This window comes from Amborella trichopoda, chromosome 6, assembly GCF_054954075.1.
Source record: "Amborella trichopoda isolate Santa Cruz 75 chromosome 6, AtrichopodaSantaCruz75HAP2 v2.0, whole genome shotgun sequence".
Lineage (NCBI taxonomy): Eukaryota > Viridiplantae > Streptophyta > Magnoliopsida > Amborellales > Amborellaceae > Amborella > Amborella trichopoda.
In genome coordinates, this window is record NC_142341.1 from 50180158 (window position 1) to 50195973 (window position 15816).

Sequence of the window (15816 nt, forward strand, 5' to 3'; positions counted from 1 at the left end):
AGGTATAAAATCCCATATATATTCTCATTTGATATCAAGCAAATTTGAGCCCTCAACCTTCTCTCCTTCTAATCCGTGACGAACATAAACCGTAGGATCCACATATCACATGGTGGAGAGAGAGAGAGAGAGGAAACTCAAATCTTTTATGGCCAAGAAATTATATCCCCGCATGGAGCATATTGTCCACTCACTCCTATCGAGGAGTAATTTTTAGGACCTCAAGCTTTGAGGATGCAACCTCCTTAGCTTAGAGGAAAAAAAAATCCATTTATTCACACTATATGTACCTGAAAAAATTATGACATAAGAATGAATGGAGACCTTCAACATACAGACACAAACTCAAAAATCTATTTTTTGCTTTGAAAATACTTGTTTTGATCTTGTCGAGTAGGATTATTACCCAAGTGAGTAAGTATATAATGTGCTCCCACTGTAGTCTCTCCCTTTCTTACATTATTGAGTGCTACATTCCCCAGGATATTGTGTTACCTCTCTTTAGAAGGAAAATGCTTTCAAAGGGCTGTAGCCCTATCAACACAAGTAAAGCTCCACCTCAAAACTCACTGAAAATTTTCATTTTGGTTTCAAAAAACCTTCAAATCTATCATCTTGGCCTTGACCATTATGGTTGTGAAAAAAAATTAGGATTTCAAATCTTAAAAATAGTATTTATTGTAATAAAATTATCTAAATCGTCCATTTCGCCCTAAAAATAACTGTTTTTGAATCTGCAAAAGTTGTACCATTGCTTTAGTTTCCAATTTCATAGTTGGTGTTGAAAATTGATTTTAGTATTATCATAAAGATTTCGTATGCCCAAATTACTTTTCGGACGAAGATTCGAAGTGAGGCTTTATTTTGTTTTCATAAAGCCAAGGCCTAAAAAGAAAGCGAAGATATGCTCGCAATTCGCTACACCACATTCACACACAGGAAATCCTTCCTTTCTCTTGTATATGCAGCAACTCATATAGAAGTATTCAATTGAGAACCTACTTTAAAGTTTAGGCTATAGAACTCTATTAAGTTTTATACATTCATTGGATCCAAATCAAGAAACTAGATAGACACGGTGATATAAATCCAAATAACATTACATAAAGTAGGATGTGGTTTGTATAAGGCTGAGGCCATAAAGAATAAAAGTATGGCACAACTTCAAATAGTGCCAAAATATATTGTTTCTGTATCAAAAATATTTATAATGGCCTAAAACTTTATTTTTAGCTTTAATTATAAAATTTAAAGATTCAAGAATAGTATATATGGAGCAGATTGATAAACACTTGAAAATCTTAAAAATTGACAGTCTAGATAATACATTACAAGATGCATTATTTCCAATACTCAAAATCTATTTTTCCTCATGTCCAAATGTCTTGAGATCAAGATGATCGAATTTAAGGGCTTTCCAGGGCTTTCCAGCATTGAAACAACTTCTTTTGGTGAATTTTTTAGATGCACCTTAATTTAATTGTTTAGAGCCTCACCCTAATATAAAGTTTTTCTTTTCGTAAAAGCCTCAACACTAAGGGTGAAATATTTATATATGTAAATTGTGTTTCACAGTTTGGTTCGTTCCAAATGCATATGCAAGTATTTTACCATGGTAAAATATTTTATCATGAAAGGGTCAAAACAAGGTAAAATGAAACCACACCTCTTGAGGTGTGGAAATACTCCCCGGCGAACTTTTGCACACCGAAGATGAACTATTTTATGAAATCATATTTATATTATATAATATATAATATAATATTTTATATAATTTATATTATTTATAAATATCATATATTATAATAAATATTATATTATATTATATTTAAGACAAATATACATTAATAAAATAAATATAAAGTATAGTATATTGTAGTATATATTATATATAAATATAAGGGTGCGGTTTGTATAGAGCCTCTAGAGCCGAGGCTCTTAACAATCAAATTAAAGCCCACCATCAAATGGTGTCGAGAAATGTGATTTCAATTATGGAAATCTTTGACTAGCCTTAAAATATATTTTCATATTTAATTATAAAATTTAAAGCTTCAAAAATAGTGTAGATCGAGCCGATCTAAAAAAACTTGAATAACTTAAAAATTGACGGTCCAAACATACATTATAAGATGCACTATTTCTAAAACTTGAAATCCATTTTTCTCAAGTCCATGCATCATGATGTTGAGATGATCAATTTGAAGATATTTGGACATTAAAACAACCTTTTATAGTGAAATTTTTGAGGTAGGCTCTAATTTGATTGTTTAGAGCTAGACTCTATATAAACTTTTCCAATAATATAATAATATATAATATAGTATTTATGTAATTTAAAATTCACATTATTTATAAATATCATATGTTACAAATATAATATATATTATAACTATAAATCTTATATTTCTTATATTATATTTTTATTATTATAATAAATAAAAATATAATATACAATATATAACTTACAATAAATATATTTATTATATTACAAAGTAAACCTTATAATAGCTACGTGGCTATAATGAATATATAGGTGGAATCCCAGCCGTCAGATCTTCATCGAGTGGTTCAAAATATATATTACTATTTTAATTTTAATTTTTCTATAAATATTATTAAGATGAAATTTTGGGTGTATATACTTAACACTATTGCGTACCATATAAAAATATATAAAAAAATTTATTTACAATAATTTGAAATGACCAAATTACCCCCATCATTTTTAGGGGTATTTCGATCATTTTATATTTTGAGAATTTTTTTTAATTGTGCACCCTATTTTTCAGTACACATGTCTAAAATTTCATTATAATCCGATTTCTAAAAAAAATATTAAAATTCATATAGTGATATGCATTCTGAACCACATGATAAAGATCTGACGGCTGGAATTCCACCTATTTTACTATTTATTATAGTTGCCCAGCAATTGTTAGTTTTTCCACATTATATATTCAAGGTTTTGTGTAAATATTTTCACACCAACCAAAAGCTACCAAACATAGAAAATCTTTTACACAGTGTTGTTTAAATGTGCTACCAAACATCGTAAAAAGAATGCATATGCAGATATTTACACAAGTAAAGTATTTACATATGTAAATATTTCTCGAAAAATATTGACGTGCGAACCAAATGTACCCTGACTGTTACAATACTTCCACTGATAAATTTTCAGAAAGAGAGAGCAGAAAACATTTACGCACGAGCCAAACATACCTAACTGTTACGATACTTCCACTGATAAATTTTCAGAAAGAGAGAGAGAAGAAAAACATTTGTAGCACAATCCCATGCATTTTTATTGTCTTGTGTTTAGTCAAAGTTCCTTTCACCCATGTCTATGGCACTCCGAGGAAGGGCGTTGGCGCCCCTCGCAAAGGTAATGGCCATTTCGGCATACAAGGCAATTGCTTGCTAAACTCCCATTGAGCTTTTCTCTCTGTAAATTCTTGAACTCTGATGGCACAGAGCCTTCAAGATAGTTATCGTTGAGAAACAACTGTCTCCACGAGTTCATGGCCCTTGCACCATACTCTGGGGGGATCCTGCCCACAAAACTATTCCCCTCAAGATGAATAGAAAGCATGCTCTCTATGGTAGCCAGACCCAAGGGCAAATGCATTTGGATCCTGTTGTGGCTTGCATCCAATTCCTCCAAGGTGGTGGTCATGTTAGTAGCATTAAAGACCTCTATACTTGTGAACAAATTGAATGATAGGTTGATCCTTCGGATCGATGGAAGCAAGAGTAACCCCCATCCAATTGTTCCAGTAAATTGATTGTTACTCAAGTCCAAGGCCTCTAGGTGAGGGAGTCTCATGGTAGGAGGTAGACGGCCCGATAACAAGTTGTTGTTAAGGGATAGTGTCCTTAAATTTGAGGGTAGTCTGGGCAAGCCTCCTTCGAAATGGTTGTGGTCTAAGGCTAATGATGTCAATTGCCAAAGCGCATCAAGGTCTGGTAGATTGCTAAAGAATAGATTGTAGGATACGTCCACATGTGTAAGTTGCCTAAGATCTACAAAAGTCGGGGGTAGGGTACCTATGAAGTTATTTTTTGACAGATCGAGGTACTGGAGCCACCTCAGGTTCGTGATCTCTGAGGGGATGTAGCCAGTGAAGATGTTCTCAGACAAAGAGAGGGTAGTAATCTTGGTTAAACGAGTGAAAGACTCGGGAAGAGGCCCTCGGAATCGGTTTTTGCTCAAGTCAAGAAAGGTGAGCTCTGTGAGGCTCCCAATCGATGGTGACAGGAAGCCATCGTACCCCATGCTATTTAGATCAAGGGCCACAATGCGTTGCGACGTGTTGCCACTAGGAATGTCACAGAGAATGCCTACGAAGTGGGACCCAGTGTTCTCACAAGGGTCCACAGAGAAGTCCCATGTGTCAAGGAAGGTGGTGGGGGGGATGCTATAGGGATCGATGCCATTTTTGAGGCTGCGGAGGGCTTCGATGTCAGAATCTAGGGTTTTAGGGAGAGCGAAATTCGGCATGAATATCGACAGTGAGAGAACTATGGTGGCAAGGTTTGAGAGATGTGATGGAGAATTGTGTCTAATTGAACTCATTTTGGTAATGTGGGTTTGGAGTCCTTAAGAGAAAGGATCTAGGGTGATGAATCCTTGACATGGGGGAAGGGTTTTATGGGGACATAAAGAGAGGAAGCTTCCATTGTCTGGCCATTAGTTTAACCTTGCTCATGCCAAGATTCATGGTGGTGGTCATTAGTTACCCCAATTTTCATGAATTGTTTATATGGGGCATGATCTTTATTGGGTTGTTTGTTGTTAGGAGTTTGGTGGTAGTTAGGTAAAAATGTTACTTACACCAACATATGAGTAGCAAAATTAAATCTCAATTTTTTCATAAGTTCTAAGTTTCTTTTTGAAAATTTTGATTTGAACCCTAGCAAGGGAACAAAAAAACACATAAAAGTAAAGAAAGCAAAATGATACATATATCAGAGGGATGATAAATAGAGACCCCAAACCCTAAATTTATAGATTAGGAATATAAATAACACAAATCCATAGAAACCCAAGTTTGGATATACATGCATAAAAACTGAAGTATATATGTGCCTTAGTGAAACAAGAGTATCATACACCCCACATGGATATGCATAAAAACTCCTAAGTATGGATGTCCCCTAGGTCAGGGACAGTGAAGTAATCCTCCTCTTGCTGAGGAATTTCTAGCCTTGGTTTCTTGAGAGACACCAAGGACTTGGAGGTTGGAGGCCTTGCATTGTTAAAATTTGATATTTCAGGCACCTGTGCAGCACCAAAGCTCTCATGTGGTACATCCTCATTGAAAAGCCCAATGTCTTCCATCCAATCTAGCCCTCCAAATCCAATGCATTCTCTCTACATCAAAACAAAAGTGAGGGGAAAGACTGAGGCTTCTTGTCATTCTTTTTATTACCATTCCTTTTGTTAAAGAACTTTTGTAGAGTCTATGTATATAGACTCAATTTTTTGTAAACAAGATAAATATCCATGTCCACCCTTCTTGAGACTATTGAATTTTAATCATTAACAATTCCAAAAATAAAAAATAAATTGGGAAAAATCATTAAAGGAGTCATAACCCCAACAAAATCATTGTACAGGTCAAAACATTACGATTGATATTAAAGAGTACTTGTTAATTTTAATTTTACGTAGGTATTTTTTCAAAAAATGTTTTTTAAAATGTCCAAATTGCCTTTTTTCAAGGTTGAAAATCCTAAACAAGTAGGGAAATTTGAGTAATTTGACCTACTTAAGGGGCTTCAATCAAAATAAGAGAGTAGCCATGTTGTTCAATGGGTAAAACAATGGAAATGCTGCTTCTTGCTTGGGATTCTCAACCCCAAACGACATCAATTTAGGAAATTTTTAAGCTATTCTTTAAAGAAGTACCTAAGTAAAATGAAAATTGAAAAACAATCCTTATAATATCAACTGAGATCTTTGACCCCTAAATGATCTTATAAAGGTTTTTTTACCATTTAAATAATTTTCCTTAAAATAAAAAAAAGCGAGACTTATTGTGTGCCCTTAATGTACAACCATGCAAGGTGAGAGTGGAAAGAGTGAACAAATGTTACTTTCCGCATTTGGTTCGCATGAAAATATTTTTTAAAAAATATTTTTACTTGAAAAAATGATGTCACGGGATTAGCTGTGGGAATATTTTCACACGAAACAAATGAACCCTAAGTCTAAAATATTGATAGAAAATAGTAGAAAGGTCACACAAACACAAAAGAACCAGGCAAACTTCCAAAAAGGACATAATAAAAAATTAAAGGAAAAAAGAAAGTAAATGCACACACATACACACGAAGTTAAAAATAAATAGTGAGCCTATTTGAAATTAGGACAAAAAAAATAAAGAGAAAAATCAATGCAAGTACACAAATACACATATAGGCATGTACCCATTAATCACAAATAATGTCAATTTTGTAAATAATTTATAAAATCCTTTTTTTCTGTACGTGCACACACACACCCACCTCTTTCTTTCATCAAATTACTTTTACTTAAGGGTCTGCCTAAGCTGTCAAATAATCTCCATTCTACCCTTGACAAACAATGTATACACCCAAAAACATTTTGCACAAAAAGACTGATCATTTCCTATCCCATTATTGTCCGGGTACCTGTTAACAGAAACCTTCATCACTAAATCACCCTCAATCCTACCTTTGATTAGATTTAAGCACGATCTTAATTACCTTATCGTTCGCGTCGAAATCTGACAGTTGTAGTAGCTCATCATCCGGCCATGACGGAGATGCATAGGCGCTGGGCGCGTGCACTTGGAGTTCTTTTTCAGCCACTTTTTGGGAATTTCGGCTCGGTGGCTCAGGGACAATGGGCACCGATGTGTCCTTCGATGCAGAGGCAAGTGCCACCCTTATTCCTGTTGCTAGAAACCGTTGGTGGTTGCCACTCAGACTACCTGTGGTGTGTATGGGCTCGTCGCAATCCCGACAGAAAAGTGCACGGTCCTCGACGCAAAATATGAATGCCGGTTTTTCCTGTGATCGGATAAATTGATCGTTTTTAGGAGGGAAAGTATGGTATTATTCATATGATTATGGTGACAATGTGGTTCTGAGAATCATCAATGTCAGTCAGGATTGGATGGTCATGGATGGAGAGTGGGTTTTGGAGAATGTCACTAATTTGTTCGTACCGCTCGTTCTCCATCCATGACCGTCAAACCTATTGATCGTATGGTGCATGATCATATGATCCATAGTATACTTACCTTGAAGAAAATAGTACCAAACTTTAAATTTTCTCTAAAGAGATGGAATGGAAGTGCCTGAGTTATTTAGGTTCAAACTCTAGTAATTGGTGCAATTTGGAAAGTTCCTTTATTGAGGTTAGTCTATGGGTAGAAGAGTAAATAAACAGCATGCACCTGCAGGAGCATAAAATCCTTTGGCGACCAATTTGCTTAGACATTCCATATCTATTTGCCTGTATGCTTAGTTAGATCTGTCGACACAGGTGATTCTTCCTAAAGTGAACGGTGCCTGAGAATCTGATTCTGCTCAAGAGTTTAAGCTCATATGGAGAGGTAAATATGGGAAGCAAGTTGGGGAGAGAGAGTGAGAGAGATCTTGGTCCTTGGTGAAGACTTTGAGGTTCGGGTTTTAAGCTTAAGTTGAAACACTGATTCCAAAACACTGATCAAGTTCTGACAAGGGCAAGGGCTCGACCTCGATTCCCTCGGTTCGACTCGGACCAGCCCCAATCTAAAAGGTGCGGTTTGTATAGAGCCGAGGTTCTAAACAGTCAAATTGGAGCACACTTTCAAATAGTATCGAAAAATGTAATTTCAATATTGAAAATCTTTGACCAGCCTTAAAATATATTTTCATCTTTAATTATAAAATTTAAAACTGCAAAAATAGTGTAGGTTGAGCATATCTATGAAAACTTGAATTACTAAAAAATTGACGTCCAAAAATACGTTACAAGATGCATTATTCTAAAACGTGAAATCCTTTTTCTTTTTTTTCGGATGTCCATGCAACTTGATTTCCTAATAATCAATTTGACGATATTTGGGCATCAAAACAACATCTTTTAGTGAAATTTTTGAGGTGAGCGTTAATTTGATTGTTTAGAGCCTAGGCTCTATATAAACTTTTCCCCAATCTAAATCAGGCTATATTTAATGGATCTATATGCATCCCCGACAATACAAAACTTATATACTTCCTCCTATCCAACCGTCTATTCTAGATGAACGGCTTCTACACTATTTTATTTTTAATTTTTTTCTACAAAACATTTTTACACCGAATTTTAGGAGTCTACTCTTCTGTTAAACTCGTACGTATAAAAAATATAAAAAATTATTCTCAATAAATAAAATAACCAAAATACTCCTGAAAGTTTGAGAGATATTTTGGTCCTTGTATTTTATCGAAAATATTTTTTAATATTTTATTTACGCTCCATTGAGATGATGGCACTTATCAAATTTCATATTCATATAATTAGTAAATAAATAAATAAAAGCATAATATTATAAGGAATGGGATCTAGATTAAACGGTCAGTGGCTTACATGATCTAAATTGGACAGCTGCATGGAAGGAGAAGTGCATATCTTTTATGCACGATGAGCATATAAACCTTTGCCATATTTAACTAAAAAGTAAAATTCAAAAGGCCTGGAAAACCACGAGATTAAAATATTGTTAGAATAAAAAGACCAAAACGCCCTTATAACTTACAGAATAGTTCAGACATTTTATTTATCAAAAATATATCTTTTAAAATTTTGTCATGTGCACCCTAGCGAAAGTAGGTAAGCCCCAAATTTCATCCCAAAATGAAATGCATAAAATATTATAAATAAATAAAAACAATATTTGGTTTGAAATAGTAACTAAAGTTATCCCATCATCCAATTAGATTAGATAGAGAACAAGAGTCATATATAAAATATGTGAGTTTCACCGTATAGAAAGGTTTTCCAAACAAGAAATGAGTTGAACTTAGATTCTCATGTTCTATTTAATAAAGGAAAAAGTTTATATAAGTTGACAACCTTATACTGTATGAGTAAGGTGCACATCAAAAACCCATTGAAGGTTGTTACATCACTAAAAAATTCTCCAATTGATCATCTTGATCTAGATATACGTAGAGACGAACGAAAAAATGAATTTTAAATCTTAAAAATAGTGTATTTTGTAACACATTATCTAGACCGTTCATTTTCAAGTGCTCATAGAACTACTAGATTTGCACCATGTTCGGAGCTTTCAATTTCATTATAAGGGTGAAAAATAAACTTTCAGGTCATGATAAAAGTTTTGGCACCAAAAATATATCTTAGATTTTGAGGTTTACTTTATCGTGATTGTTTGAGGTTTATACAAACTGCACCTTTTAATACATAATAAAAAGAGTACATCACAAAAAAATTAAAAAAAAAAAATTGGGAGAGGTATCGAGGGAGTATTTTTTATTTTTTATTTTTATTTTTTTTGCTCTTATTTATTATCCCTTTTATAATCAACCACCATGGTTCAAAAAAAATCTAGATATAAAGCCCCTTTTAAATGGATTGGGCCGTACTTCATTATGGTCAAATATTGAGGTACATAGTGGCTTTATATATGGGCTTGACAAACGATACATCATTTTTCCACAAAAAATTTAAAAAGGCCGGCTAATAAAACCATAATATCCATTTTGTAAATATAACGCACTCGCTTCTTCAATGTGTTAAAAGCAGCGTTTTAAAAAACGTCGAGTCGAACCGGACTCGCCTGGTTCGACTCTGAAATCGCGAAACGGGACCGGATCGGTTGAAAAATCGGAAATCGTCCGGTTCTAGAGAAACTGGACGATTCCGTATAGTGAACTCGCCGATTCACTGTACGGAATCGGCGAGTCAGAACAGTGAATCTGCGAGTCCGTAGGGAATTTTTTTTTTTTTTTTTTTTTTTTTTTGTAATCCATGATAGATTTTTTTATAATACTTGATCGATTTTTTTGTAATCCATAATCGAATTGTTTTTGTTTTTTTGTAATCCATGATCGAATTTTTTGGTTTTTTGTAACCCATAATAGAATTTTTTGTAATCCATGATCGAAATGTTTGTTTTCTTTTCTTGTAATCCATGATCGCTTTTTTTGTTTTTTTTGTTTTTTTTTTGTAACGCATGATAGAATTTTTTGTAATCCATGATCGAATGTTTTGTAATACATGATCGAAATGTTTGTTTTTTTTTTGTAATCCATGATCGAAATGTTTGTTTTTTTTTTTGTAATCCATGATTGAATTTTTTGTTTTTTGCTTTTTTTGTAACCCATGATAGAGTTTTTTGTAATTCATGATTGAATTTTTTGTAATCCATGATCGAACTGTTTTTTTCTTTTTTTGTAATCCACGATTGAATTTTTTGTTTTTTTTGTTTGTTTTTTTTTGTAATCCATGATCGAATTTTATGTAATCCATGATCGAATTTTATGTAATCCATGATTGAATTTTATGTAATCCATGATCGAATTTTATGTAATCCATGATTGAATTTTTTGAAAATTTGTGATTTTTTTTTTTTAATCCATGATCGAATTTTTTTTTGTAATCCATGATAGAATTTTTTGAAAATTTGTGATTTTTTTTTTAATCCATGATCGATTTTTTTGAAAATTTGTTTTTTTTTTTTTTTAATCCATATTATTCAAAGAGAAAATGAGAGAGATGATGATTATGAGGCCACCCTATCCCAGCCATATTATTCACATATCGAGTCCCAACAACAACAGTGGAGGGATGAGCACGAAATACTGTAAATTAAATGTTGAACGGCGGTTCATGCAGGGAAAGAACATATCAATATTCGCATATTCATTCAAAAACATGAAAATTCTTAATTTAGTACCCTCATTTTTTATTGAATTCTTAAAAAACAATATTTATAATGAATTTTAATAATTTTTTTAAATTTTTTTTAGATTTTATTCTGACCGATTCACCTGATTCTCGATTCGGATCGCCGATTCGCCGATCCGGATCGGTTTTTTGGAAACTCGATCCGAATCACTGATCCGTTTTTTAAACCATTGGTTAAAAGTTATGCAGTTATATTTTAACAAAAATTGCTATTTCCCTTTTTTCCCGTTTTAAACTCTGATATTTTGTACTGTTGCAATCTCGTATCGGTTCAGTCTGCCCTAGTTTTGAACCTCGCATATAACGGCCAAAAAAGTTTAGAAAATCGTTGGCTCACTGTATAAACAAAAATAATATAAAAAAGACTTGTGTGGCAACTCCAAGCAAAAGACTTTGACGATGATAATAACTAATTTTTATATTTTTTATTTCTTTTATCCATTTGACCCACCTTTCAGAGTTTTTAAACAACATTTAATATAGTAATATAAAGCAGAAGTTCTAAACAATCAAATTAGAATACACCTCAAAAATTTCACTAGAAGAGATCGCTTTGATGCTCAAATATCTTTAAATCGATCATCTCGATATCAAGACGCATGGATATGATAAATAAATAAATCTCTAATTTCAAAAAATAATGCATCTTGTAATGCATTTTTGGACCGTCAATTTTCAAGTTTTTATAGCTCGGCTTTTTATAGATATTCTCGATCTACACTATTCTTTAAGCTTTAAATTTTATAATTAGAGATGAAAATACATTTTGAGGCTATAAGGGAGATTTTCAGTATTAAAACCACATTTCTCAACCCTATTTAAAGGTCGGCTCGTACAACTTCGATACATCAAAAAAATAAAAATAAATAAAAATTATATAAAGGGTGTGGTTTATATAGAGCGTAGGCTCTAAACAATCAAATTAGAGCCTACCTTCAAATAATGTCGAGAAATGTGGTTTCACTACTGAAAATCTTTGTAATAGCCTTAAAATATATTTTTATATTTATTCATAAAGTTTAAAGCTTCAAAAATAGTGTTGATCGACATATTTATGAAAACTTGAAAATCTTGAAAATTGACGGTAAAAAAAAGCGTTACAAAATATACTATTTCCAAAACCCGAAATCCAATTTTTTCTCCGGTCCATGCATCTTGATGTCAAGATGATCAATTTGAAGATATTTAAGCATCAAAACTACATCTTCTAATGAAATTTTTTAAGTAGGCTCAAATTTAATTGTTTAGAGCCTCTGCTCTATATAAACTTTTCCCTGATCAATTTATAAAGGGTGCGGTTTGTATAGAGCCTAGGCTTGAACAATCAAATTAGAGCCTACTTTCAAATAGTTTTGAGAAATATGGTTTCAATACTGAAAATTTTTGTGATAGCCTTAAAATATATTTTCAGCTTTGTTTATAAAGTTTAAAGCTTGAAAAATAGTGTAGATTAATAGCTCTATGAAAACTTGAAAATCTTGAAAATTGACGGTCCAAATATGCATTACAAAATACACTATTTTCACAACTTCAAATCCATTTTTTTCTCATGTCTATCTATCTTGATGTTGAGATGATCAATTTGAGGACATTTGGGCATCAAACCAACATCTTCTAATGAAATTTTTTAGGCTGGTTCTAATTTGATGGTATAGAGCCTCGGCTCTATATAAACTTTTCGCTTCATAAAAACGACACAAACGATTTGTTATTTTTTCTTGCCATATACATTATTTTTATATTTTTCTTTGTTTTTAAGATTTTCACAAAATGTCTCCAACTATAAATCAATTGTTTCTAAATCTATATTTTTAAGCTTATTTAGACTTTTTATGTTTTTTGGCCAGTTTATTTTTTAGCAGATTTAAAATATATATATATATATATATATATATATATTAAGTTTTTTAATTTTTTTAGGGCTTTTTCTGACTTGCACGTTGCTTGGCCGAGTCGACCAGACTAACGCAAGTTACTTAGGCTCGACCCAGGGCCGAGTTCAAGGCCCGAGCCGATTTTTAAAACATTGCTATGATCCTAGTAACAGCATGATTTCAATCTAACATTATCACAAAACCTATAAAGATAAATAACAAAAAAAAAAAAAAAGGTTGGTGTTGGATCATTTTACCTGGCAAATATCACAGCGTGGTAGCTGGTTGGAGATGAAGTGGAGATGGAGTCTCTGGTGTTTGCTTGCAAGCTTGTTGGCTTCATGTACTTCAATGTCACACTCTGTGCACAGTGCAGCCTCATCTGCACAACATATCACTGAAGCACAAGCCTTCTCACACACATCACACTGGATCTTCATCCTCTCTCTCTCTCTAGAATTATCAGTACTTTCCCATTCTAGTGAGAGAGTGAAGGTACCTCTAAAAGACTGGTTTTAGAGAGAGAGAAAAAATATGTGCTTGCAAGAGGTACACATGGTTTAGACCCTCGAGGATGTGAATGAGGTGGAAGTGGGATAAGGGGTGAGATCTAGAGAGAGAAACTGTGTAGGGTGTGGAATGGGTTTAGAGAGAGAAAGTAAGAATCTTCTTTGCTGATAATTATTGCAGTGCAATTGTTCGTTGGAGGGCATGGAGCATGTGGCCTGGACTTCTTATACAACTTGTGGTTCACAATATCTGATGTTTTTTGCTTTTTTTTTCTTTTTTTTTTTCTTTTTTTTGGCCTTTTGAAAAATATTTCATTAAAAAAGCCAACAATTAATTCCTGTAAATCCCCAAGTGACCCATCGTATTCCAGAAGGGCAGTAAACATGCTATACGGAAAGTGTGATTGTTATACACAGTCCTCGTATGGTGCATGCTGTGCAGCTGGCGGATCCACCATCCATTCTCAAGATTGATGTTTGAGATTTGTTGTAGCCAGGCGAATGCTGCCCATAATTTTGTTTAGTGTGAATGCCCTGAATTCCTGAGTGCGCGCAATTTGGTATGCATAGGTTGTGCATAGCAAATTGTCAACCCTTCTGCAAATAAACCATACACATCATAGGAGAAATATAAAAATAGACTATTTATTTCTAACTCAAGGAGATCACAACCACTTTTGTTCTTCATATTTCAAATCAAGTACTTGTAAGCATATTACTGACTAGACTCAAAATTCTAAAAAAAAAAAAAATTTTCAACCTAAATGACAAACCCCAAGTCTTCCACTTTGATATTTAATGGTCACGAGTAATTGTGACTTCCATGTATAAAAGATAAAGGGTATCACAGTATATAATCCCCACATTATATGTGAGAAAATGATTTGTTGAGATTGTGATTCATGCGTCCACCTTAGTTTTTGAAGGATTTATCATTATGAATCCGTTCCACATGAGATCATTGAATTTGAATTTAGAGCTCGAACAAAGCATAATGATTTTTGAAGAATTAAAATACAAAAATAATTATTTGTAAACCTCAATATTCATTTTTTGTTTTAGATTCACAATTGTGACGGTCTAGATGATAAACCTGCAAAATTTTGGATCTAGAATTCATCTGTACTTAGTGTAACTAGGGTTCGGTTAAGCGTGATTATAAAAGCACGCATTTAATTTGATGATCCTTCCTCTTTTAACATGTAATTTTTTTTTTATGTTCCTTTCAATATGTATTCCTTGTAATGCTAATCATAGAGATTTTATCATAGGTTTATTTGCCACCTTACTTAAATTTCTGCTCCTAGCTGGTTCAAAATTTAATTTATATAAAAATCAGCATGATCCAAGTTTTATTCCAATTATTTGAATCCAGCTATTTAATTCATTTGAAATGAATGGTGGAATTTTTGTGGAGGCAAGCCTCCCATCAATAAATATCCACTATTACTTTGTGTCTCTTTTCTCAAAATATGATTTAGAAGTATTTTACTTATTTATATCTTCCAAAACTAGATGTTGCAAATTTGTAAACCCTAATCATGGTTTTGAATCTTGACAAATTTGGGGAAAATATCAAAAGTGTTAACAACACAATTGTATTAAATGACATCCAGATTCCGACGCTGGGAAAAACAAAAGTCCGACTCAAATGAGTCTAGAGTCGAAGTAGGGATTCTAGCAAGATATGTAAAGGAAAAAATATTCTACATTTCTCCATGTCCTTGATTTTTGAGCACTAGGTGGAACTACATTTTTTTAAAGCCCCTGAACTTGATTCCAAACTTGTAGGGCATGTTTGATTTATTGAATACTTGGTTTTGGAAACTGCATCTTCCAGTACTATACCGCTTTCATGTTTGATATTGGGGAAATTTTACAGTAAAGTCGATACCTCCATATCCACTTTCTTTATATTTAAAGCTAAAAAGTAGATACCACTAGTTCCATGTGGGACCATAGTACTTAGGGTATCCACTTCCCTGGAAGACGAGGTTTTTCAAAATTGTATCTTCCAAAAATTAAACACACACATGTGGTGTTCTAGGCCTTATGGCCTAAACCACTACTACAAAAGAATTTAGTTTCCATCTCCATTCCTTGAGGGAGAGAAAGGGAGAATGGTTACTTTGAGAAAGGGGTTCAAGCCGTGGTGGTAGCACTCCACACTATAGTTACTACGTTGTGGTTTTCATTTTCACCATTAACACCACCCTATTAACACCTTTAAAAAAAAAAAAAAGCTCACTCCTAATTTACTTGAAAAAATGGGTAGGGGCATATCTTCCCCCACTTAATTACCCAAAAAAAAAAATGATAGATATAGGATGGTTGGCCTTCTTTAAAATGGATATTACTTTCTTCATGCTTCTCCTAAAGAAGGAATAAGAAAAATGAGTGGCTTCTAGAATGGTCCAATTAGTATTGTCTCATATAGAGGATGAAAAAGAAAAGAATGACCCATGCTTACTCCTATGGGAGGAACAAGAAGAAGAGTTCAACT

The 15816-nt window shown here is 33.2% G+C and overlaps 2 protein-coding genes across 2 annotated transcripts; both read right to left on the reverse strand.

Moving 5' to 3' along the window:
* Window positions 1-3055: 3055 nt before the first annotated feature.
* Window positions 3056-4742, reverse strand: LOC18448771 (Leucine-rich repeat (LRR) family protein). Its single transcript, XM_006858832.3, has one exon. It carries the CDS (start codon window positions 4577-4579, stop codon window positions 3338-3340), a length of 1242 nt encoding a protein of 413 aa, XP_006858894.2. The 5' UTR covers window positions 4580-4742; the 3' UTR covers window positions 3056-3337.
* A 247-nt stretch (window positions 4743-4989) lies between these two features.
* On the reverse strand, window positions 4990-13374 carry LOC18448770 (B-box zinc finger protein 24). Its single transcript, XM_006858831.4, has 3 exons — window positions 13062-13374; window positions 6736-7041; window positions 4990-5377 (listed from the first exon to the last, which is right to left on the reverse strand). Exons 1-3 carry the CDS (start codon window positions 13242-13244, stop codon window positions 5144-5146), a joined length of 723 nt encoding a protein of 240 aa, XP_006858893.1. The 5' UTR covers window positions 13245-13374; the 3' UTR covers window positions 4990-5143.
* Window positions 13375-15816: the final 2442 nt, after the last annotated feature.